Source organism: Podarcis vaucheri, assembly GCF_965113315.1.
Source record: "Podarcis vaucheri genome assembly, chromosome: 7".
Taxonomy (NCBI): Eukaryota; Metazoa; Chordata; class Lepidosauria; order Squamata; family Lacertidae; genus Podarcis; species Podarcis vaucheri.
In genome coordinates, this window is record NC_138765.1 from 71,273,781 (window position 1) to 71,299,006 (window position 25,226).

The 25,226-nt window shown below is 48.1% G+C and overlaps 1 protein-coding gene across 2 annotated transcripts in view; it reads right to left on the bottom strand.

Annotated features, from left to right (window-relative positions):
- Positions 1-4,637: 4,637 nt before the first annotated feature.
- Positions 4,638-25,226, bottom strand: part of EPHA8 (EPH receptor A8) — a 61,355-nt gene continuing 40,766 nt past the window's right edge. Inside the window, exons 7-17 of one of the 2 annotated variants that reach the window (XM_082229933.1) lie at positions 24,978-25,140; positions 23,494-23,587; positions 23,003-23,070; positions 21,302-21,427; positions 20,868-21,053; positions 17,705-17,766; positions 16,633-16,842; positions 14,744-14,893; positions 11,815-12,005; positions 10,680-10,835; positions 4,638-7,495 (exon numbers count right to left, since the gene is read on the bottom strand). In XM_082229933.1, the coding sequence (XP_082086059.1) occupies positions 7,381-7,495; positions 10,680-10,835; positions 11,815-12,005; positions 14,744-14,893; positions 16,633-16,842; positions 17,705-17,766; positions 20,868-21,053; positions 21,302-21,427; positions 23,003-23,070; positions 23,494-23,587; positions 24,978-25,140 (1,521 nt within the window). In that variant the 3' untranslated portion in view covers positions 4,638-7,380. Of the gene's footprint in view, positions 7,496-10,679; positions 10,836-11,814; positions 12,006-14,743; positions 14,894-16,632; positions 16,843-17,704; positions 17,767-20,867; positions 21,054-21,301; positions 21,428-23,002; positions 23,071-23,493; positions 23,591-24,977; positions 25,141-25,226 lie in introns of both variants that reach the window. The other variant, XM_082229932.1, reaches the window with a different exon arrangement.

The window sequence follows — 25,226 nt, forward strand, 5'->3', positions numbered from 1 at the left end:
TGTGTTTGAGACCAGAGGCAAACATGAACTGAAGAAAGGATGCAACTCTTTCTTTTGTTTCATAGGTTACAGTCCAGACATGCAGTCATGTAGGGCTGCCATACGTCTGGGATTTCCTAGACATATCTGGGATTCGTCTGGGCAGAATTTCTGAAAACTGGGGGGAGGGGCGGAAATGTCCAGGATATGGTTGCTCATATTGAAAGTATTGTGTGTTTTTCTGGTGAACTTCCTTAAAAATGGCTCAAAAACTCCAATTATTATTATTTTTTTAAGATCTTGGGGGGGGGGAAGCTCAACAACTTTGCCCTGTGTCTGGATTTTCACTTTCTGAAATATGGCAGCTCTACAGACAGTCACTTGCACACTCACACAACCCTGGCAGATGAGAGGCATTGTCTCGCACTGTGCAAAAACCTATCCTCCAGTTTCTTTTAAATATATATATACAATAATCTTCTTTAAATAGGTTTCCGTTTTTCCAACTCATTTCTAGGGCACTTGAGAATTAATCTAGAATTCCCCTCACTGAGGGTTTTGAGCTTGACCTTACGGTTATGAGTTTGTGCGTGCCTCAACTCCCCTAAATGGGTCTAATGGGTGCTGCATCTAGTGGGTGTCAGAGTTTAATCAATGTTTGGAGTATTAAGATGGGCACCTAGGTGCTGAATTTAGCAGTGTCAAAATACAGGCAAAACCAGTTTGGTGTTGTTTTTCCCCCATGCCCAGGAAATTGCCTGGGAGAAGGTGGAGCATTAAAAGTGGACAAAAGGGGAGGTGAAGAGCCATTAGGAAAGCCACAAAAAAAGCATAGGCTATGCCAGACAGCAAAGGGGTGGAGCCCCTCCTTCCACTGAGATATAGTTAGCAGAGACAAAAGTGTAGCAGTAGTGGAGTTTTGGGGTTGCAAAGCTGCAAAGCAAGCGAGCTGGAGGAAAAATAGTCTGTAAAAATGCAGCTGGCTGCAGAGGATCAGAGAACCATGACTGATTTCTGGTTTGAGTGTAATGCTGGAAGCCCCTCGATTGTAGGTTCAGGTTGTATATACAGTGGTACCTCAGGTTAAGAACTTAATTTGTTCTGGAGGTCCATTCTTAACCTGAAACTGTTCTTAACCTGAGGTACCACTTTAGCTAATGGGGCCTCTTGCTGCCACCATGCCGCCGCCGCGTGATTTCTGTTCTCATCCTGAGGTAAAGTTCTTAACCTGAGGTACTATTTCTGGGTTAGTGGAGTCTGTAACCTGAAGCATCTGTAACCTGAAGTGTCTGTAACCTGAAGCATCTGAAATCTGAGGTATGTGTAAATAAGCCATATATCATAAAGACACCACAGTCTCTGCTGTGCCTCATTTCCAAAGGAAACACAAATCCTGGGTAAGTGTCTGGAACCCCTATAATCTCACACTGGCATGGAAATTGTGGTTTCATGTAACATTATTATGAGATGTCCAGGGGTCAGATATGTTGCTTCTTTGCAGTAAATATGTCTCCAGCACCCTGCAACCTTCCTAGTGGCTCCAGGGAGCCATAACATCTGCTTCGAATTCAGAAGGTCCCAAGTTCAGCCCTTGGCAGCAACCTGTCTGAAACCCTTGATCCAAGGGTATGGGGGATGTATGGAAGGAGTTGTCTTGTGGTGTCTTCTCCTGGGCTTTAACTGAGGTTAGATGCTTTGCAGAATGAAAGGCCAACTCCCCTTGGCCACCTCATTAGTAAAGGAAGCCATTAAACTATGGCACTCGCTTCTGCGAGGGGCAGTGGTGACCACCAATGGCTTTAGAAGAAGACTAGATTGGTTTGTGGAGGACAGAGCTCTCAGTGGCTACTAGCCACAATGTCTATGTTCCACCTCCACTGCCAGAGGCAGCATGCCTCTGAATGCCAGCTGTTGGGAGTCTCCGGTACACAGAGTGCTACTGTTGTCCTTGGGTGTTGCTAGTGGGCTTCTCATAAGAGGCATCTAGTTGGCCACTGTGATGCTACAGCCAATAGGCCATTGGCCTGATTCAACATGATATTCTGGTGTTCATATAAAAGAACCTGCTCCAGACTCTTCATCATTGCACATTTTGACATTGGGGTGCTAGGTACATACAGTTGGGTTCCTCTAGGTGAGTGGGCACCTTGGCTGACCTGTGGCTTGTGGGCCATGGCCAACAGGTATGTTGACGTTAAAGAGTTGGACAGGTAAGGATATTTATACGGGTAAGGTTATGGCTACAAGGCACAATAGTTGTGTCGTACCTCCGCTGTCAGAGGCGGTGCACCTGTCGATTCCCAAGTGGTGTCTCCTTTGTGGGCTTCCCATATAGACATCTGGTTAGCCACAGTGAGAATAAGATGCTGAAGCAGATGATCCTTTGACTTGATCCAGCAATCAAGCCCTTCTCGTGGTTGCGAGAAGTGAAGCTATAGGGAACCAGAAAGGGGGCCTTCTCGGTAGTGGCACCCACCCTGTGGAACACCCTCCCATCAGAAGATGAGTAACTATATAACCTTTAGAAGAACATCTGAAGGCAGCCCTGTATAGGGAAGCTTTTCATTGTGTAATGTTTTATCATGTTTTTATCTATGCTGGAAGCTACCAAGAGTGGTTGGGGCAACCCAGTCAGATGGGTGGGGTACAAATAATAAAATTCTAATTATTTCTTCATAGAGTGTTAATCTTTGAATGGATCAGGTCATCCACTGTGAAGAGCAGCTACAAGTAGAACTCCATTAGCAGAATTGCCACTCTTATAATGAGGTTCATGGAAAAGGGTGGAGCTGAGGCTCAGTCAAAACGCCCCCTCCATGAGTTTCCTGGATTATTATCTGCCTTCCTAAAGTGGAAGAAATTTTTTTCTACTGCTTTCTAGTGGGGTGAGGGACTTCTCTGAACATTTCAAGGGGTACCACTCACCTTCCTGGTTCCCTGTCTCTCCAGGGAGCCATAGTATCTGCTTTGAATGCAGGAGGTCCCAAGCTCAGCCCTTGGCTGAACACCCTGGAGAGCTGCTGCCAGCCAGTGTAGACAGTACTGAGCAGGATGCACCAATGGTCTGACTCAGTATAAGGCAGTTTCCTATGTCTTTTGCCCCACAAGTGCTTGGGCTGTTTTTTTCCAGCTCTGCCTCCCTGCTCCTCAGCTGCCAGCCAGGCCAGGGAATTGCGGTGGGGGGATCACATCAAAGGGTGATTGTTTGCTTCTGCCTGTTTGAAGTTGGCTGCTCGCAGTTGGCATGTGGAGTGCAGCCCCCGCTCCTCAGCTCCCACAACGAACCCTCATTGCCTTGCTCTTAAATTATCAGAGACACCTGCACCCACCAATTTCCATCTTTTATTCATGCTCTCCTGCCCAAGCAGAGGCAGACGGACACCTTCCAAAATACAAAACGGGAGAAATCTAGAATGGGAGCAAGCGGGAATCTTTCTGTGGTCAATTGCCGCATTCCCATCTAGGCATTCTTATGGAGGCCATATGTTGCTGGTAGGCAGGACAGGGCTGGAGACAAAGGTGGGTGGAGCAATTAATGCTAATTTTACCTTTGTACAGTAGGTCCGTTTCTACTGTCCCACTTTTCCTTAAAGGTAAAGGGATCCCTGACTGTTAGGTCCAGTTGTGGCCGACTCTGGGGTTGTGGAGCTCATCTCGCTTTCTTGGCCGAGGAAGCCGGCGTACAGCTTCCGGGTCATGTGGCCAGCATGACTAAGCCACTTCTGGCGAACCAGAGCAGCGCATGGAAACGTCGTTTACCTTCCCGCCAGAGCGGTACCTATTTATATACTTGCACTTTGACATGCTTTCAAATTGCTAGGTTGGCAGGACCTGGGACTGAACAACGGGAGCTCACCCTGTCGTGGGGATTTGAACCTCTGACCTTCTGATCAGCAAGCCCTAGGCCCTGTGGTTTAACCCACAGTGCCACCTGTGTCCCTCACTTTTCCTTAGGACGTCCCTATTTTCATCAGAGAAATGTTGGAGGATATGGAGTTATTTGACCCCTGAGCCAAGGAGATACAACCTTTAGAAGGCAACTGAAGGCAGCTATGTATAGGGAAGTTTTTTAATGTTTAATGTTTTATCATGTTTTTCTATATGTTGGAAGCTACCCAGAGTCGCTGGAGCAACCCGGTCAGATGGATGGAGTATAAATAGTAAAATTGTTGCTGTTGTTTTTATTGAATAGGACGTCCCTATTTTCATCAGAGAAATGTTGGAGGGTATGTAAAGTTTGTGGCCTGTGGAGAACCACACCAGCTCTCCAGTCAGGTGGGGCAGAAGCAAGAATAATTAACAAATAACCCGCTGCCCCCAATCTTGGAAACTATAGTTTGTTAAGGTGCTTGGTGCTGTAGCTTGGTGAGGGCTGAACTACAATTCTTAGGATTCTTTGTGTGAGGGGTGGGGAGAGAAATGTGTGTTAATTGTGTTTTAGATGTATGAAGAGGACGTGACCTCAATAAGCCTAATGTCAATTAAAATGCAAACCGATCTAAATGTCTCCTCCTTCCATATCTTGAACTTTGGGGAAACTTTGAGAGAGAAATAGCTTGTGCCAGAAGGGATAAAAGCACCTCCCTGCTGAAGTGAATGGCAGAAATTGAGTAGCCACAGATGACACCTCATCAAATAAGGAACAAAGAGGCAAGCTGTGAATGGAAGAGTTTTATTCTCTGAGGACAGCCTGGACAGGAGAGGCGTAGGGATCAGAAAGAGCAGGAAGGATGACTCAACTGCCTGGCAGAATCCTCAACCACATCCCTCTTCCTGGCCCTTCCCGGCCCTGATTCTGGGGAGCAAGGTCTGTCCTGCAGCTTTTTCTCCCCCCAATGTACCCTCTTCCTCTCACCTTTTTAGGGGTCCCTTTTAACCCCCTTTGTGCTGGCTGCAAAACAAAACAAACAAAACAAAACATTGGGCTCTGCAACCCCTTGCAGTTCATACAGGAGGTTGGTGATTCCTCTTCCTTGGCTGCTGGATTTGTACACTGTAAAAACAAGGTATTGCATCTTTCTCTGCTTAAAAATAAAGAAAAGGAAGAAAACGAAAGAAGGAAGAGCTTCCATAGGAAGAAAGAGTTGCTGCTATACAACTGAAGTGGCATTTGCCCTGCAGAGATGGCTAAGGTTAGCCAGGTTTATTGCGTTATGGAATGACTCAAATATTCCTCCCATGTCCTACTCCTAGGATCCTGCATGGGTCACATGAAAACATATGTATGGAAACTGATCACTGGTCCACTTGAGTAAGATCTGCTCTAGGGGCCTTCAACAATGACACCCTTTATATTTTTCCATTACACCCACAAAGCCCCTGAGCACCCCCCCCAAACTTACTGCCCACTTGATAATGATCTCATGTTGAGAGTGGGAGTGGTTATCGTCTTATCCTTTGAAAGGTACATAGAGATGACGGAGGAAGTTGGGAGAGTGACCATCTTTCCCACTTCCTCTTTCAGCTTTGTGTGCTTTTAAGGCTCAGACTAATGCTACTTGGCTGACTTTAACCCAAATATTTTGGAAGAGCAAAGTGTGCCACGCTCTGTCGCTTTTTGTGGGGAGAGTTGATGTGGTGGATAGAAGCGAACAAAGTGTGTGGCACCCATGTCAACACTCTCAAAAGTTCAAATCTGCCCACTGGCTTAAAAAGTTGGTGGCCCTGATCTACTCCAGCAGCAGATCCCCAAAATCTCTGGTAGAGCCCCCACCCAGCTCTGCTACCAGAGTTCAGGAGATGCTAATTATTGAACCTAAGACTTTTGGCATGCAAAGCAGGCAACTCTACCACTGAGCTACAGCCTTGGGAATGCACAGAGAAAGGTGGCAGCTGTGGGTGGTGCTCAACAAAGTTCTACTCATAGTAGAACCAGTGAAATGAGTGAACCCAAAGGTTGCATCAAATGCTAGTCCTATTTAGAGTTGATCCACTGAAATAAATAGACATGACTAACTGAGGTCCATTAATTTCAAAGGTTCTGCTCTGAGTAAACATTAGTTGGAGACAACTCTGAGTGAGCCATGTCCATTAACCACAATGATTCTGTTCTTAGGACTAGCATTGCGTATAAATGCTCAATTGTTATGCTGGGAGTCAACATTCCAAAAAAGATGGACCAGTTGAGCTTCCTTTATGTTGGAGACTGTGCAGGGGGCGGGGAGAGATGCTGTGCTTTTAGACCATTTTTGCTTATTCAAATGGGGGTGGGGAGGAGAGAGAGCCATCTGGACTGTGGCAGACAATCCTATTTACAGGAAGGGTTGTGAGGTGTCTCTCTCTCTCATGCATTGCTTGTTTTGTGTCTTTGTTTCTTCAGAGGGCTGTTTCTCCCCCCCTTCAAAAAAAAAGAAAAATGAGAAGAAAATGGTACAGCCCAACACCAGAGTGCCTGGATCCTCTTGCCAGCAGAGAGGCCTACTAAGAGATCAATGGGCTTTCTCAAACCCAAGTTCTGTACTTGGCTGGAAACAGTCACAAATGCCTTTCAAGGAACCAAAATACATCAACCCCACCCCTCCCTGTATCCCATAATGAAAGACCAGAAGTACAGTGGTGCTTCCTAGCAGCTGAAGAGAAGCTATGTCTGGTCCCGTCCTGTCCCGGTGAGGACAATGCCTTGGTGGACATTAGAGAGATCAAATAGATGAAGGTCTTTCTTTTAGCAGCAATGGAAGAACAGAGATAGTCTCTCCCCAGACCTGGAAGAGGAACTGGGCCACATCAGGTTAGTCTCTGGCTGGGTGAGCTGGAATGTGGGAAACCTGAGTTTGTGGCCCCAAGTCCTGGGCCCCCAGCCCAAGCTTCAGGCTTGTGGGTGTGAACTGCTGGTAGATTCAAAGTGTGGCTTTTTTTCTCCCCTGCAGGCAACATCCTCCACTTCCGAAAGGATCATCTCAGATTCCAAGGCGCAGGTGAGGACCCAGAATGCATCTTCTCTGCCTGTCCTGGCTTTGGTGAGGTGTTCCTTGAAAGCCTATTCTCTTCCATCCCAATAAAGGGCAGCTTAGGGTGCCTGCCAGAGCTTATTGCAATGGGATGGCAGGATAAGGCTTAAAGTCCCTTGATAGTCCTCCATCTCTGCTCATGAAGAATGGTCAGGACCATCACGCACAGCAGAAGTGCTAGTCCTTGGTCCTCTGCAAGTAAAGTCCAAGATATGGGAACTGCAGTGCATATGAAGTCCACCCTAATGATGAATTGTGCAATGCAAGCCCCAGCCCTCCATCTCCAGGGGGAACAGGCCTTCCGCTGAGAGTGGCAGATCATTCTGTGTGCAGCCCAGAACCCTACGTCTAACCAACCATCCTACCACACAACCTTTAGAGGAATTTCTCCTTGGCAGGTGCTTAGCCACCAACACAGGTGAAGAAGCTTCCAGGTCTATAGAGGAAGGGTCCATCACAGGTGTCTTCTGGAGCCCATGGTGTTGAGCAGCTGAGACCTCATGATCTGGATGCTGGTCAGGATCTTCCTCTGGTGACCCACAAGGCTGATGCCCAAACTCTGCACATCACTGTGGAAACAAAGGCAGCATCAAACAGACCAAAAGGAGAACACACAAAGAGGGTTCAAAGTAGGGGCCGTGAAGGGTGTGGCCTGGGGAGGGTCCCACAAACCAGAGAGAAAGAGATCTAGAGAGCAACATTTAGCCTATTCAGGGACATGCTGCAATCAGGAAGAAACATTCCTAGGAGATATAAAGCAAGGCTGGTGAAAGGCATGGCCTGAGAAGGAGGTCCTGGGGTCATATAGAGAGAGCCACATTTGACATACACACCCTGCTGGGGCCAGATGCTTCCCACCCCTAGTCTAGCTAATAATGCTCATGGGTATTCTGAGCCAGGCGACATTATGCCGATGGAACTTGCAATGCAAAATGAGATTCTACCCACGTCCCTCCAAAACACCATTTAGGTTGCTTGATAATTGAAAGTGCAAAAGTGTGTTCAATGAGGGAGAATCTTTCACTGAAGCAAATCACGGGGGAGGGGCGGAATGAGTATTTCTCCCTGTTTTTCATTTTAAGTGAGATTCTTTGCAGAGCTCTATCTAAACTGTGATCACTGTCCAGGACTTGGATCCAAAGGAGTGGTGGTGGTGGGGAAGTACGTTTTCAGGGGCAATTGAAACTGATGCGACAATAGGAGAAGGGACAGATCCACCAGCACCACAGTGGTGGTCAGTGCCCACTGGGAATGGTAGGGTGAGGCCAATAGTAAGTGGCGACAGAGCCAACAAAAGGAAAAGGGAACTAATTCTACTCTTGTCCCCATCTCCCTGCTGAGCTATACAACAGCAACACTGAGACTACACAACACTAAGGAGGAGAAGCTGACAGCCAGGGATACCCTCTCTGGACTGGTTGTCAGGAAGATGGCAGGCAGCTGAGGGCAGGCTGAGGGCACACAGAGGTTATTGGGCCAGTGCACAATTTGCCCTAATGAAACAACCTCCACCGCCCCTGAGAGTAGGCCTGGGCAAGTTCCCTCAGTTTCTCATTTTTCCAACCTTGAGTTCAGGTCTCCACGTTTTCAGAGCAGTTGGCTCCCCTCCCTGCCCTTTTAAAAAGTCCTTGTGAAAAATCACCAATCATTTAGCATGAATTTCTCCCGAAAAACACACATCCGTATGCAATTTGGCCCAATACAGTGGTGCCTCGCAAGACGAAATTAATTTGTTCCGCGAGTCTTTTCGTCTTGCGATGTTTTTCGTCTTGCGAAGCACGGTCCGTCGCAAGTGGCTTTAAGGAAAAAGCGAACAAACTCGCAACACGTTTTCGTCTTGCAAAGCAAGCCCATAGGGAAATTCGTCTAGCGAAGCAACGCAAAAACCGAAAAACCCTTTTGTCTAGTGAGTTTTTCGTCTTGCGAGGCATTCGTTTTGCGGGGCACCACCTTACACACATTCCTTTGCAAAACGTTTTACCCTAATAGAATGCCTTTTTGTGTCTTATTTTCATGAGGATATGTAGTTTTAAGGACACTGGTATGTGCGTTTCTGTACACAAGTTGTGGCTGGAGAAACGACATTGCAGAGAAGTGTGAATGTTGAACAACGGCTGTGTTTCGGTCGGCACATTGGAAATTGCGAATCAGGTTGGTTCGCCTTTGAATGCGAGCCAAGTCATAATTCTCCCCATCCCTACTTGAAGGAGCCCTGGGCATCAAGCTGATTTTGAGCCGAGCTTAATCGAGTTCACCCGGCATGAGCCAGAAAGTGGGATCTCTTAGAATGCCTTGCTGGTTACCCATGGAGCACTGAAGTAGCTTCTGCTGATGTTTTGTGGCTGCTCTCTGAGAGAATGAGTTGGAATCTGTGCTGGGTGGGTGAGGTAGTTGCCTATTCCTGCAGAGGCATGACTAAGTCTCTTAACATCTGCACTTCCCAATTTTATCCAACAGAACCGCACCTTCTGCTCAAGACAGAACAGGTGGGGGATACAGCCAAGTCTGGAACAGAAAGCTCCTCAGCTGTGGCTGAGGAATTGCCTGACGCTCCTCATACAATATGCTAATGCTTCTCCTGGCCTCTTTCAACTGATAGGTTATGCAGGGGCAGGAAGATCCAATGGGGCTCAAGAGGTTTGTAGATGCATCCCAGAGATTCGGATTGGAGGTCAGTAGCAGAGCAGGCAGGTGTCCACTGGGATTGATAGGGTGGGAAGCCAACAGTAGGTGGAGCCAGAGCCAACGAGTGGAAGACCCAGAGTCAATGATAGATGGAGCCAACTAATTCTGGTTTTATCTCCATCCTTGTCTCTGCTAAGTTCTACAAAAGCAACACTGAGGCTAAGAAGACAATAGCCAGCTGCACCCCCTAGACTGGGGGCTCATCCAGACTTCCGCTTGTCCCACTGCTTTCCTCAAGAAAAACCCAATCTTTACCATTGAATTGGAGGAAACATCATCCGGGTTTCCTGCAGATTGACAACAGCTCCAATTTAGCACAAAAAAATGGGTTTTCCTAGGGGAAACAGCATATAGAAAACCATTTGGATAAGCAGAAGCGTGGAGGAACCCTAAATGTGAGTGAAGAGGTAGGCAGATGGGGGCTGGCTAAGGGTCGACTGAACTTGGAGGGGCAGTGCCCCACACATTCCAATGCACCAGCCTCCATTCAGTGAAATAACATGGGTCCCCTACCAAAGAGGAGCATGACCAAAGCTGGTCCTGGTAAGTGGTGCAGTGTAACAGGGAAAGGGGTGTCACAGTCATAGTACAGAGGGTGGGGGATCCTTTTCAGCCCAAGAGCCACATTCCCTCTGGTCAACCTTCCAAAGACCAAAGGCCAGGGGTGGGCAAGGCCAGAAGGAAAAGTGGGTGGAGCACGAGATGTAAATTTTACCTTTCTGCAGCAGCCTAGTTCACACACACACACACACACACACACACACACACACACACACACCTCTAGCCTCCAGCCATGCAAATGAAGTACGTGGTCAGAGTTCAAGGACAAATTCCAGCAAGGCACAAACACTCAAGGAGGGTGCAAAGCAGGGGGAGTGAAGGGTGTAGCCTGGGGAAGGTACCAAAAGCCTGAGATAGAAATCTAGAGAGCCACATTCAGCTTCTGGTCCTTACCCCTGCTATGGTGCCTAGCACAGTGACTGAAGAGGAGATATTGGGACTGGCGCCCCATTTTGGCTCCTGTTCACCAAGCCTCAACCACCCCCCACATACACATTTTGTGCTTACTCGATGTTCATCCGCATCACCATGCCAAGGGAAGAGTAGCCGGCCAGAGCAAAGTTCTCTTGGTATCGCCCCAGCCGGATGGAGTCCAGCCAGTCTTCCACAGTTGCACAGCTGGTGAAATCGATGCAGCCTCGTTCTGAGATGGTTTGGGTGAATCTGCAAGCCAAGAGATGGAGCACAGGAGGGAGAGGTGAGTGGAAGGTGGAGCAATGATTCTGGCAACCCTTCGTGTGTAGGAAGCGTGTGGTAGTAACACAGCATCTAAGGAAGCATAGGCCACTTATTTATTTTTTTCCTTTCCCAGAATGCACTGCTTCTTGACAAGAGGGAGAACAAGGCAGAGCACAGCCAGCTGAGCTCTGGCTCACTCTGTTCAGAGCCAGTAAGTCAGACAAGGGAAACATCCATCATCCCTGCTGGTTGGGGCTGATAGCCATTGTAGCCCAACATCTAGAGCAGTGCTTCCCAAACTTGGGTCTGTTTTTGGACTACAGTTCCCATCATCCCTGCTCACTGGTCCTACTAGCTAGGGGTGATGGGAGTTGTAGTTAAAAACACCTGGAGACCTAAGTCTGGGAAACACTGATCTAGAGAGCCACAAGTTCTCCGTTTAGTGTGTCAATAGAAGTCAGAACAAAGACTCATACAGAGAAACAGCACAGAGCCCCCTTTCTGGATGGAGATTCCAGGATGGGAGAACCTGTGACCTTCCAGATGTTGCTGGATCACAACTCCCATAATCACTGAACATTGGACATGCTGTCCGGGTGTTGGTGGCAGTTGGAGTCCAGCAGCAGATCCTGAAGTGTCACAGGCTCCCTATCCCTGTAGTAAGCAATCACTGCTGCTCATCCTCTAACTTCTCAAAGGTGTTCTTCTCTGTCGGTCTGCCTCATTCACAGAGCGCTGGAAACTTTCATTATAATTTCTATGGCGCATGATAGACACTCCCTCCCCCCATCACCTCACCTTGTCCTGGGTGGTTCTAACCACCCTTTGCTGCCTTCCTTCACTCCTATTCCTCATTGCCAGGGGAACAATGGACATGGATGGCCTTACTTTGGTTTCCAGGCACACAACTAGCTTAGTTCTCTTCCCATGGGAGCAGAGCATCTCTCTGCTGGCGAACACATACCTGTTGACTGTGGCCGTGCACTTGAGGTTCTGTGGGCTGCGGATGAGCTTGTCCAGGATGCTGACAATCTGGGGAAAACGTGGCCTCTCATTCCGATCTTTCTGCCAGCAATCCAACATGAGTTGATGCAGGGCTGTGGGGCAGCCCATGGGGGCAGGCAGCCGGTAACCCTCCTCCACCGACTGAATGACCTGCGATGAAGATGTGACAATGTGCATTTATTGGTGTTACACCTCCCTTTACTCCAAGGTTGTACACTCAAGGTTCTGCCCTTCTCCATTTTATCTTCACAACAACCCTGCATGGGAGGTTAGGCAGATGGGAGTGGAGATTTGAACCCTGGTCTCCTAGGTCCTAGTCTGATACTCTAACCACTACACAGCGCTGCCTCTCCAAAGGTTTGCCTTTCTAAGAATCACCCTACTAGGTGAGGTCAAGAAGCTCTCAGAGAAGCTTAGAAGCAGGGGAAGACAGTCACAGCTAAGGAAGGGTGAACCTGTCCATTTCAATGCCTCTCATTTTTTCAGTCTCAAAATTAGTTTTGCCCATTTCCACATCAGTTTGCATTTTTTAAAAAAAGAACAAAACCCTCAGGAAAATCCATCAGCATTTCTCCTTATATACACATTTTCATATGCCGTGCAACATAACAGACACATTTTAACACAGCAATTTCCCCCAATAGAATGCAGTTTCATGCTATTTTCACTAATATATGCCCACACCATCCTAGTATGTGAGTGTTCTCTCTAAAAACTGCTTGGTTGGAGAACTGCCTTGCAAAATTCAGAGAACTGCAAATGCTGAAGGACTGCTGTGTTCCAGTTTGTGTATTGTTTCAAGCATTGCAAACTAGGCAGGTTTGCCTTTCAATGCAAACTGATTCAAATCTCTCTCTCTCTATCTCTCTCTCATCCCATCTTGTTAACTTCCAGCCTTGGGCCTTCAGGGCTGCCTGAAGAATCCTTGGAAAAGGATACTGTGCTGCTTAAAAAAGAGAGATGGCGGAAAACCAAAGGAAAAGTAGAGTGTGCTTCTAGACCTCATATCAAATTTGTGGAAGACCCTTTTTGAATGGCTAGAGCCCTGTTCCCACCAGAGATCAGCTGCCCCATCCAATTTCCACTATTTTTGCCCGAATTTCCTTCTACATGCATTATTGGCCCTGGAGGCTACAGAGACAGAACAGAGGTGCAATTTGCCTGATTTCCCCAATTCATTCACTTTTCTCTAGAGCCTAAGCCCACCCTGCTTTGCAGCTGTGTCTGTTTCGTAAATGACCAGCTCTTTTGCTTTGGTGTGCTGGGTCTTTGCATGATTTCATAATTGCTTACTTAGTGTTTTGTGAACACACAAAATGCCTGTATGATCTACACTTCTTCCCCACTGCAACATATTGTGTGTGAGAGAGAGAGAGAAGGGGGGGAGGGAGAAATTGGAGCAGTACTAGCCATGCTGGGTAACCTACAAGCCCCCACTTGGGAGGGTATGCAAGGATGGATAAGGAGAGACTGAGCCAGGGTTCAGGCTAGTCCAGGTAATTACTGCACGATTCATCCAGGGAATTGACTCACTTGCAATTAATGTTCTTTTTTCTTTTCCAAAACAACGCTATCAATTTGATTCTTAACAGGGTAATCAAGTCACACAATTAATTGAAGCATTTTTAATTTTTGACAAAAAAAGATTGTGAACACATGTGGAATCCCATTCAATGTGGAGTGCACAACTACAACACATGCCATGTTTGGGTAGCAAAAATTCTGAAAATTATGACTTTCTTTGCAATCCCACCCAACAACTATGATGTGCAGAGGTTTGGGGGGGGGGCTGGGAGACATCTACAACAGATTGACCCTCTGGCTGAAGGACCTCCCTCTGCTCTTTCGTTGCCCTTCCTTGATGTCTTCTTGGGCACACTTCCTTCTAAACTGGCAGCCGTCTGGATTGAGTAACAAATTCCTCAAGGAGAGGCCAACTAGTCTGTCACAGTGCAAAGATCCCCATGGAGCCTGTTTAAGACCAACACACTTGAGAGCATGGAATGTGGTCTCAACAAATCCTGAGGCATGGGAGAACATGGGAGGAGCCGAAATTGGTGGAGCGATGGTGATGGCAGTGGGGTGGGGACCCTCTGAAATTTATCAGTACAGAGAGCTTTGCCAAAGCATAGGGGGAATGAGAGAGGGAGCCACCATGGACAGAGTGATGGGAAGAAGGGGAGAAATCCTTTTTAGGTCATCAATTCAGACCTCTGGTAAGAATGGTCCTTCTTCCAGGAACCTGCCAGGGGCAGGAGTGAGAGAAACTAGAGTGGCAGAAACTGTGGGGGGGGTGGAGGTACGTCCCCACCCATTTTCTATTCTCACTCCATTTTCTGCCCTGTGTCCAATTCCTGACTGAAACCCTTGAGAGTCACTGACAGTCATTTTGCTTAGCTAGATAGGGCAAGTGTCTGACTCGGGATAAGGCAGATTCCTTTGTTCTCACATCTTAACAGAAGGACCATAGCTCATTGCTTTCCATGCAAGAGGTTCCAGGTACAACTCCCAACATTTAGACAGGTAAATCCCTGTCTAAAACTACTGGAGAGCACCTGCAAGTCAGTGTAGACAATACTGAGCTAGATGGACCAATGGTGTGGTTTGGCAGAAGGCAGCTCCTGATGAAGTGCAGGAGCAGAGAGTTGAGAAGGGCGGCAGTCTCTGGTTCCAGAGTCTGTTCCAGATGCTGCACCCTGTTCTCCTACTCTGACCCCACCAGCAGAGAACATTCTTGTCTTCCTGGCAACTTGGGGAAAGGAATGGCCCGGGGATGTGCACAATTCCCTTCCCACAATGCTGAAATCTACAGGGATCGCTTTCACGCAAGTTCTGTTTCAGGTGGAGGAATAGATTAAGTCATGGGCAGCAGCTGCTGCTTCCCTTACGTCCCGGTTGGTCATGTTCCAGTAAGGCCGCTCCCCATAGGCCAGCACTTCCCACATGACAATGCCATAGCTCCACACGTCACTGGCTGATGAGAACTTGCGGTACGTGATGGCTTCTGGCGCTGTCCACCGAACGGGGATTTTCCCACCCTGCGATAAGGAAAGTCCAAGGCAGAGACATGCAAGTCAACCAATCTGAATGAAGCAACTACCACTAGCCACCAAGAACCACTGGATTCATCAAAACAGGCCCTCAGGGGGGTTGAAACCCTGAACTGGCTGCTAAGTTATCTAAGAGCTTTCCATAGCTAGCTGTGTTTGTGTGCATGGGCTTCTGCAGTTAAAGGTAAGTAGTGAGAGAGTGCACAGCAGCGGCAAGGAGCATTTTTCAGCCTGAGGGCTACATTCCCATCTGGGAAGCCTTTTGGGGGCCACATGTCAATGGTGGGTGGAGCCAGAGGCAAAAGTGGGCAGAGAAACAAGGGTCAATTTGACCTCTTGCACAACAGGCTAGTTTCACAAACCCTCTCTGTCCTTCACCCAGGGATCAGAGTTGAAGGACACATGCCAACATCAAAAGAGGGTGCAACGTGGGGCAGGGAGAGGATTATAGAGGCTTGGGGGGCTGTATTCATCCCTCCAGGCCTCAGAATCTCCATCACTTATGTACAAATTAGTAGTGAGTTAATGATCCTTAAGCTGAATTTTTCTCAAACCATTTGGGGCTGGAGCACGATAAGGATGTCTGCCTTTTCCAAAAAGTTCTTTCCTGTCTGGTAGCATTGGGTATATCATGATGGTTTCATCTGCCCCTCAAAAGGCCATCTATGCTGTAAATGTGTGTGCCATTTTCTGGGGGAAATGAAACTCGATTCAGGATACTTCTGAGCATTGCAAGCTGCCCAGATTTATAACTCTGCAGCAGCACCAGCAGCAACATCTCAGATGCGGAACCAGATGCTGGAGGAAGGCAGTGAAAGAGACCTGTGGGGGCAATAGGAACCTGACAGGCTCCAGAGAGCAGGATCAGACATCCTTAAGGAAAGGTCTGTAGCTCAGCAGGTAAGCACATGCTTGGCCTGCATAATGTCTGGTGGTCAATTCCCAGCATCTCCAGGTGATGTGAAAGACCTCTGCTGAGAGCCTGGAGAGCTACTGCCAGTCGAAATGGACAATACTGGGCATAGTGGTCCATTATCCACTATGGTATATATATAAGGCAGGCTACTATATTTTGCTGAGAAAGGAATATTGAAGGGGGAAGGCTGTCTGAGAAACAAGAAGGGGACAAGCAGTGTTAAGCTGAATGTGGTTCTCTCTGTGTGCATGTGTGCGTGAAGAGCCCTCAAACTAGGATCTGCAGGAAGAGGCACCAGTTCAACAAAGCTACAAAACTGCTTGAAGGAAGGTTCCCCCAAAATCTGTCAAGGTCCAGGGAATTCTCCAGATGCCTTAAATCTCTACAGAGATGCTGAGGAGTGGGGTTCATTTGGGTTGATGAGGCATTGCCCTGCTAACCTCAGTCTGCCCTCTTCCACCCCCCAGCTGCCTCTCTGCTTTCAGAGTCCAGAGGTGGCAATACCTGCCAGCATCAGTGTTGCCCCTGTAGAATGCATCAGAGAGGAGGGTGGGTACAAAACTAGTGATAGCTGGCTCTGCCTGTTATTGCCTCTGGCTCCTCCTACCGTTGGGCTCCTTACCTTCTGCCCCACCAGATGCCACTGGTCCCAAGGGACCACCAGTCTCCTTCCAGAGGCTTAGAAACCATCATGGCAATCCAGCAGTATGTAAAATCATCATCACCGTCAGGACTCCATAAAAAGAAAGCTAATCATAATCACAACATAATTGCGACAAGTAGCCCCTGTGTGCCGCAAGCCAGAGCGTACCGTGGTGGTATAAGCAGCCTCGGGGTTGTTCTCCAGGATTCGCGACAGGCCAAAGTCAGAGACTTTGCAGACCAAGTTGCCGTTGACCAAGATGTTGCGCGCCGCCAAGTCGCGGTGCACGTAGCCCAGGTCTGCGAGGTAGCGCATGCCAGCGCCGATGCCTCTCAGCATGACGACCAGCTGAAGCACCGTAAATTGCCCATCATGTTTCTGGAGAAAGACCAACCCGTGTTAGTTTTCAGCCAGTGTCATGTCACCGGTAGAGGCTGGTCTGGAGGGCAAACAGGGCACCACCACACCAAACTCAGCCTGCCTCTAAGCAGCCCCAGATTGCCAGGCATCTTACTTATAACCAGTCCATTGGGTGGCGCTGTCTGCCAGCTTCCTCCTCCTTGGTGTTGCCTTTGTAGATCTCACCAGGGAGGAGGACGGGAACGAAACTAGAATGAGTTGGCTCTGTCTCTCATGGGTGACCCCGGAGGCACCAGCCCACACTGCACCCCACTAATGCATATCCCAGGACCAAACTAAAATATACTGGTTACATTTCAGGGCTGTTTAATACACTTTCACAGTCATTCAGGTTGGTGGAGGCAAATTCTAGAGTTTAACAATGCACCATGTGAAGCAATGCTTTCTTCCATCCTTTCCTGAGAGTTGGAAGATGTTGAAAGAAACCTGTCCTGAATCATTCAACATTCAGCTTCATTGGATGCCTCCAGGTTCTAATATTCATAGAATCATAGAATTGTATAGTTGGAAGAGACCCTGAGGATCATCTAGTCCAGCCCCCTGCGATGCAGGAATATGCAGCTGTCCCATATGTGAATTGAACCTGAAACCTTGACATTATGAGCACCATGCTTGAACCAGCTGAGCTATCACCAGCTCCACCCCCTTGATTATTGTGGCTGCCCCTCTCTCAACCATTTTGGGCTTTATGCTATCCTTCCTCCTGTGAGCTTCCAGTCAGACGCCACTGTCATGAGGCTGCAGCACCTGCCTCTCCTTGCTCCTGTCAGTCACTCTGCCAGGAACCGTGCAGCATGAATAAGAAGGCGTGCTGTTTTACCCGGAGAAAGGAATCCAGCGAGCCGTTCTCCATGTACTCGGTCACAATCATGACTAATTTGCCTGCAGGAGACAAGAGAGGTCAAGTTAATAGACATGTGCTTTTGCAGCTGATGTGTTTCTGGCTCTTCAGGACTGGTATGAGACATTGTGTGGATGAGGGGCACCAATGGGTCCCCCACTCTACTTGACCACAGCTGTGCAGTCTTTTCTTTTTCAGCTGCTGCACCACTCACTGCCCTCCCAGATGCCCCCCTCCAAGATATCATTTTGGCAGTAGATGAGGAGTGGTGCCACTCTTGAATGGGGGACAAGCTTGATACCCACCCATGGTGGTCACCAGCCATCGTTATTTCCCCAAAAGGAAAACTAGGTATGTAGAGCCTATATAGAGCTATAATAACTGCAGAGTCTTTAGGTCAGGACATTGCATTTGGGGTAACCCCCGGATTAGAGTTCAAGCTTCACTCTCATTCTAAAGAAGGATGTACAGTGGTGCCTCGCAAGACGAAAAGAATCCGTTCTGTGATTCTCTTCGTCTAGCGGTTTTTTCGTCTTGCGAAGCAAGCCCATTGACAGATTAGCGGATTAGCGCTATTAGCGGCTTTTAGCGGCTTTTAGCGGTTTATCAGCTTATCGGATCAGCTGATAAGCGGCTTAGCGGCTTAGAAAAGGGGGGGAGGAGAAAAAAACCCCGCAGGAACTCGCAAGACATTTTCGTCTTGCGAAGCAAGCCCATAAGAGATTCGTTTTGCGAAGCACCTCCAAAACGGAAAACTCTTTCGTCTAGCGAGTTTTCCATCTTGCGAGGCATTCGTCTTGCGGGACACCACAGTAAGCCTGGCTATTTCCAATAGGGCTGATTTGGAGCCCAGTGGGGAAGGCAAAGAGGCAGCTAGGTCAGGCAGTGCAGTGTCTCTGGGGTGTGAGACCAATGTCTGAATTGACCAGCTGCTGGTGCCAGGTCTTGGGGTGCTTATTGGTGGGGAAGGGACATTTAGAAAGCCCTCTCTGCTCTACCATAGTTCCTGAGACTTCCTCACAGGATACCAAAGACAGACAATCTATAGGCACTGTTCGTGTTATTAAGTCATTCTGATATTTGCATCCTATTACCATAATGCTTTGCATCAGAAATGTGACCCGAAAGCTCCCCCTCCTCCCCAGCTTTATAATTCAATTCAATTCAGCTCATCCCAAAAAAAGAGAGTGAAAGGGCATTTTACTTCTGTGCAGGAAAAGAGAGTCAGAAGCGCAAGCCAAACGTTCCCTCCCCCTCCCTTTTTTCTCATCTCCATCAAATGAACCGCTGCAGGAAGAACAAACCCAAATCAACGGCTCATTTTGCTAATGATATTCGTAAGGAAGCAAGGACAGCAGCCGGGGACAGGCTGCCTTCCTCTCCCTCTGAAATGAGAGGCAACAACTAAAGGAGAGAGGAGAACTAAACTCCCGCCTGAGGCTTCAGAACAATTGACAGCTGGCCAGTAGGCCAATCCAAGCTGAAGGTTACCAAGTCTTGGGCTGGACCCTTGTAGGTGTCTGTTTTCAGAGGGGTCTAACCTGTAGGTAGGGATGGGTGAATCATAGGAACAGAAGAAGAGCATGAGGGAATAGGTCATTGACCCATGTGGCCCAGCATCCTGCTTTGACACTGGCCAATCAGATGTCCATGGGAAGCCCAAAAGCCAGATATGAGCACAACAGCACTCTGCCCACATGCGACCCCCAGTGACTGGTATTGAGAGGCATAATGTTTCTGACAGTGGAATAGAGTCATGGACACTGGGGACAGAGTCATGGACACTGGGGACCAAAACTCAGTGGCATATGTTAATTTAAACCAGAGAAGGAGGATCTGTGGTCCTCCAGATGTTGGACCACAAACTCCCATCATCCTTGAATATGCTGGCTGGGGCTGATGGATGCTGAAGATCAACAGCATCTATTTTTGTTTTATTTATTACATTTCTATACCGCCCTTCATCTGAGGTTCACAGGGGCAGTTTACAATATAAACACACAAAAATATATAGCATAGTAACAACTAAAATCAGTAATCCCCAGCCACACACACAAAGTTTAAAAGGCAATAGATGGTTTAATTAGCCAAAGGCTAATCTAGAAGGCTGCTGGGTCCTCATCCCTGACAATCACTTTCTCAACATACATATTGAACCTAATTTGCATTGTGACTGGTCAGGGTAAAACAATCGGAGGCTGGTGGAATGAATGTGACCACTAGTAAGGCTGAGTTTGATAGCCAAAAGCTGAGACTTGCCCAATGCCTTTCCAATGTCCCTCAATGATGCAGGTATCCCTGAAACAAGATTGATTTCTTAAAGCCATTCACGATTCCCCTCTTCATAATAAAGTCCCTTTCTGGGTTGGTCTGCAATGCTGATGTGTCCAGACTGATATTAAAAAGGTATTTGATTAGTTTTTCCTCTCTGCTTGGGGCCTTGAATATCCTGCAGTTCTTCTGAAGACTGGCCCCTTCCACCCTCTTTGCCCACAAATTGATTCTTGATGTCCTTATTCACAGGAAACTATGCATTCCTCAAGTGTCCCCCTCCCCCTGTATTTTAAGAACCTTTGTCCTTCCTGACAGCCCATTTGGATGCAAGGAAGATAAATGTGTGGGTCAGAGGAGGCAGAAGAAGAGAGTAATGGGGACAAAGGCTAGCTAGCTAAGTTGCAGCATCGCATCATAAATAACTGTGAAATCTGGGTGTAGACTAGTGGCTAAGAGTCTGATCTGTGACCCAGGAGGGATCTGGTTCAAATCTCACCTGTGCCATGAGCTCCCTGGGTAGCCTTAGGCAAGTCACACTCTCTCAAACCTGCCACATTCTGCACTATGGAGGAAAATAACACAGGCCTCTCTTACAGGATTACTATAGGACAGCCTTCTTCAATCTACTGCCCTCCAAACGTCCTGAACTAGAACTCTCATTATCTCTGATCATTGGCAATGAGTCCAAAACACCTGGACAGCAGCATGGAGGAAAAGGCCGTTGGAAGAACTGCAACCAAATCATAGGCATGCAAGTGTTTTGAACAACATCATTCTCTCTAGCAGCCCCTTGGAGCCATGAGACACATTCCCCATGTTCCATATGCTAAACTCACCTAGGTTGAGTCAGACCTGGCCTCACACTTACTTTTGGTGACCACCCCCTCCAGGTGGATGACATTGGGGTGGTCAAACTGGGCCATGATGCTTGCTTCACTCAGAAAGTCCCGCCGCTGCTTCTCTGTGTACCCAGCTTTCAGGGCCTTGACTGCCACAGGTACCTCCCTCTTCCCAGGTAGCTTCAGACGGCCATAGCAGACTTCTCCTGACTCTCCTGCAGACCAAGATGGACCAGCACATCACATTCAGTTTTTATCTTACTGCCAAGCCCCTTCCGAGCTTCCCTTGGCCCCCAATTCCACCCTCAGATAGGCTTCTGAGAACCTTCCAGAAGGCCAATGATTCTCATTTGAGAAAATGAGATCTGGTGCCCCATTGGCCTTAAAAGAGGAGCTTCCCCTGCCCCTGGATGTTCTCTGGGTCCAGGGAGAGGGACATCTATGGGGGAAAGGGAGTACACACCAGACCCAATGACTCTCTCGATTTTAATCCTGGAGGCTTCGATTTCTCGCGTGAACTCATGCACAGCCTGGCAGGGGTCCTCATAAGTGTGGGGCTCCACGTAGAACTTTGACTCTGGGAATTTCACTGTAGGGCATTCCGGAAGGACAGAAGAGACATGAAGCTTGAGGCAGTTATGCAAAACAGGGACAGGGGAGAAAGTCGATCTTGTTTGCATTTGAATGAGAAACTGGCTCCTTGGCACTTCCCAAAGCAATACACAAACTCAACACCCCCCCCCCAAATCTTCTGAAATTTGCACTTCCCTGAATGTTGCAGTGCTGTTCTCTAACTAAGCAATGTGTACATACATGAAACATTATTTTTTTTAGAAAATGAAAAAGAAATCCCACATGCATTTACAAAAAACCTCCACTGCTTGCAAAAAAGTGCATGTTAGTCAAAACTGCTTACCAAAAAAAAAAAAATGTGTCTCTTAGGAGAAATCAGCACTAAGATGCTGGCAATTTTTCGTGAAGATTTAAAAAGAAGAGAGTTGTAAATTGTGGAGGATATATGGATAAGCACATTTAAGACTGGGGAAAAGACCCAAGGAACTGAGAGAAACTGAAACTGACAGACTTATCTGTCCTTGGGCTTAGCAGCAGGTGACTGATGCTCAGGTGAGGCCAGTTGATGTGTCCCGGGTGAAGGTGCAGAGGATACATCCCATTAGGAGAAGGGAAAGGACTTATGTTTTAGGATCATCATCCCTCACTATTTGCCCTACTGGTCAGGCTGATGGCAGTTGGAATCCAGCAACACCTCTCTCCCTGCTCTATGCCAGTGATCTTTGACCAGCTGAGACCCAAGACCCATCTGAGACCCCCAAGCTACAACATGGGACCCAATTCCACATTTTTCACTTTTGTTATATAGTTTTAAGTGCTAATAATGCACACTATCAATCCTTACATGGCAATTCACAGAGCAATATGCATAGGATTAGCATGAAAAGTAGTCTTCCAATGTGTCAGGAGAAAGGCATAGGCATGCAGTTGGTCAGAAATATATATCTTAGCTAAAAACAGTGTGTGCCTATCTCTTGCCACATTGCATCACTCATGAAAATTGATAAAATGAGCATCTCATCAGAAGAACATATTCCAGTCCTGACAAGTATGTAGTGCCCGTTTGGTATAGCCAGCCCAACATGGAAGCAAGAGCTTTGCTGCAACCCGCCTGGTGTGGCCTTGCAACCCACCTGTGGGTCCTGACCCACGGTTGAAGACCTATGCTTTAGGCTTGTCTATAGTAGCTAATGGTTGAGGAAGTCAAGTGAAAGCCCTCTGCCAGAGGGAAATCATCCGTGGCCTCCTCAGCACTGAAAGGATATCAGGGAAAGCAATACCAAGCTAGCAAAACATATCTCAGGGAAACAGAGACAGGCTCATACGAAGCTTCTTCCTCTAGAGAAGCCAACTTCCTATCATCAAGGTTGCATCCTCCTCCCAGGTGGTTCAAACCTCAAGCCGGCCAGGTACAGTGATGCCTTCACTTTGCCTCCTGGGACAGTGTCAGAGTTCCATGTGCACCATGATGGAGGCTCTGACCCTGCACATTTACCAGCAGAGGCTTACTCTTGGCATGGTAATGTTAGCTCTGGTGCTGTAGAATGGACATACATGAAGGTCACTGAACAAACTTTAGCTCAACTCTTACCCTGTCCGTTCTGATAATGCATCTTCTCCTCGTCAGAGTCCTGGAATGCCTTGCTGTAGCCGCAGTGTCTGCACGCCCAGTGATGCGGTGGGGTGGAGGGTGAGGAGAGAGATGAGACACAAAATATGCTAGTGAGGCACCACCTTAAGAACTTAAGAAGAGCCCTTCTGGATTTGACCAAATGCCCATCTAGTCCAGCAACCTCTTTTCACAGTGGCCAACCAGGTGCCTATGGGAAATCCGCAAGCAGCAGATGAAAGCGACTTCTCCACTTGTGCTCTCCATCAACCTTTTCCTTCATCAATGGTCTAAAACTCTTTTAAAGCAATCTAAGTTGGTGGCTATCACTTGTTTGCCTTCCTTCCATACTAAGAAGAAGGCCCAAACCCAAATGTTGAAACTTTTCCTCTTAGGGGCATGAAAACATGCAGAAGCATACCACTTGGGAGGAGGCCACCAGTGAGAGATCCGTCCTTAAAAGATAAGCCTACCTCTTCTTGCAGATCAGAAAGAGCAGCAATGCGACGAGGCCACTGATGAGGGTGAGGCAGGTCCATACGACCGCTGTAGTGTCGTAATGGGGAGCTACTGGGAAAGAAAGATTGCAGGATTCTAGCTCTGCAGCCTGAGACAGACAAACACCCACACATGTGCACTGTTCTTTTCCCTTTATCTCTGGGCTCAGCGCATCCTGACTCCCCATGGAACAGAGGCAGCTATCTTCCATCAAGTCCAGCTAGCTCAAGACTGTCCACAATGACTGGCTCTCCAGGATTTCAGATAGGGGGAATTCTCAGCCTTACCTGCAGATGCTGGAGATTGAATCAGGGACCTTCTGCATGCAATGCAGATAACTCTACCACTCCGCTACAGCTCTTCCCCAAGGAAACAAAGAGGCAAGGGTGATCCGGCGACAAGGAAATGTGTTCTTCCAAAGAATGGAGCCTGTTCCCTGAACATGACTTACTAGTGGGAGATCATTGCCCGTTCGAGGGATGACTTTCTTTTTGCAGCATTCCATAGCTCAGTGATGGCCAAACTTGGCCCTCCAGCTGTTTTGGGACTACAACTCCCATCATCCCTAGCTAACAGGACCAGTGGTCAGGGATGATGGGAATTGTAGTCCCAAAACAGCTGGAGGGCCAAGTTTGGCCATCACTGACATAGCTGATACGCCTTTGTTGCTTGAGAACACCAGTGGAGAAGAAATTGTGGAGGAAAGTAATGGTAAAGCAGGAGTGGAATTCTAGCAGTGAAGGGCTGTAGCTCATTCATAGAGCATCTTCTTTGCATGCAGAAGGTCTATGGTTCAATGCCTGGCATCTCCAGGAAGACCTGGAAGGGACTCTTAGAGGAAACCCTAGAAAGCCACTACCAGTCATTGTAGACAAAACTGAGATAGATGGGTCATTGGCCTGTCTCCCTCTAAGGCAGCTGCCTCTGTTCCTTCGTTGAGCTGTGGCTGATGGAAGCTGGTGTCCAACAACATCTGGAAGACTCAATGGTTGCCTGATTCTCCATCGGTCCCATGTCCAAAATTCATACAGAACCTCAGAACAGGTGACAGACCAAGGGTAACAGGGATCATGACTGTGTCAGCACACTGCCCAAGAGCCTTAATTCTCCCTCTTCTGGGCTTAGCCCTTCCTTCCATAAGAACGTAAGAAAGAGCCCATCTTCCTGTTCTCACAGTGGCCAAAGAGATGCCCTAATTGGAAGCTCACAAGCAGCACCTGGGTACAACATTGCTCTCCCCAGTTGCGATTCCCAGCAACCAGCAATTCATGGGCATAACTGCCTCCAGCAGTGGAGGGAGAACTCCTCCTCTGAAATGGGTATGTCCTGTAGGGGTTGGAGGCCACTGCACAGGGGAAGGCAAACAGAGCTTGCATTTTGGGGTCGGGTGCCTTCCAGTCCTGACCCATCCCACACCTGCACTCTCATGCACCCCTCTCCTCCCCCTGCTTTGCCTCACTTGCTTTGGCGGTCTCCACTTCCACCACCTGGCTGAATTTGCCACAGCCGGCAGAGGTGCGGGCTCGGACCTGGAAGACATAGCAGGTTGCCGGCTTCAAGCCTGAGACGGTGGTGCTGTTGCCTTTGGACTTCAGGGTGGAGTAGCTCTGCATTTCTTTGTCCTGGGGAAGCAGAAAGTGACATCAGTCCAGGGCAGGGGTGGGGAACCTCAGGCCTGGAGGGCAAACGTGGACTTCTGGGTCTCTTC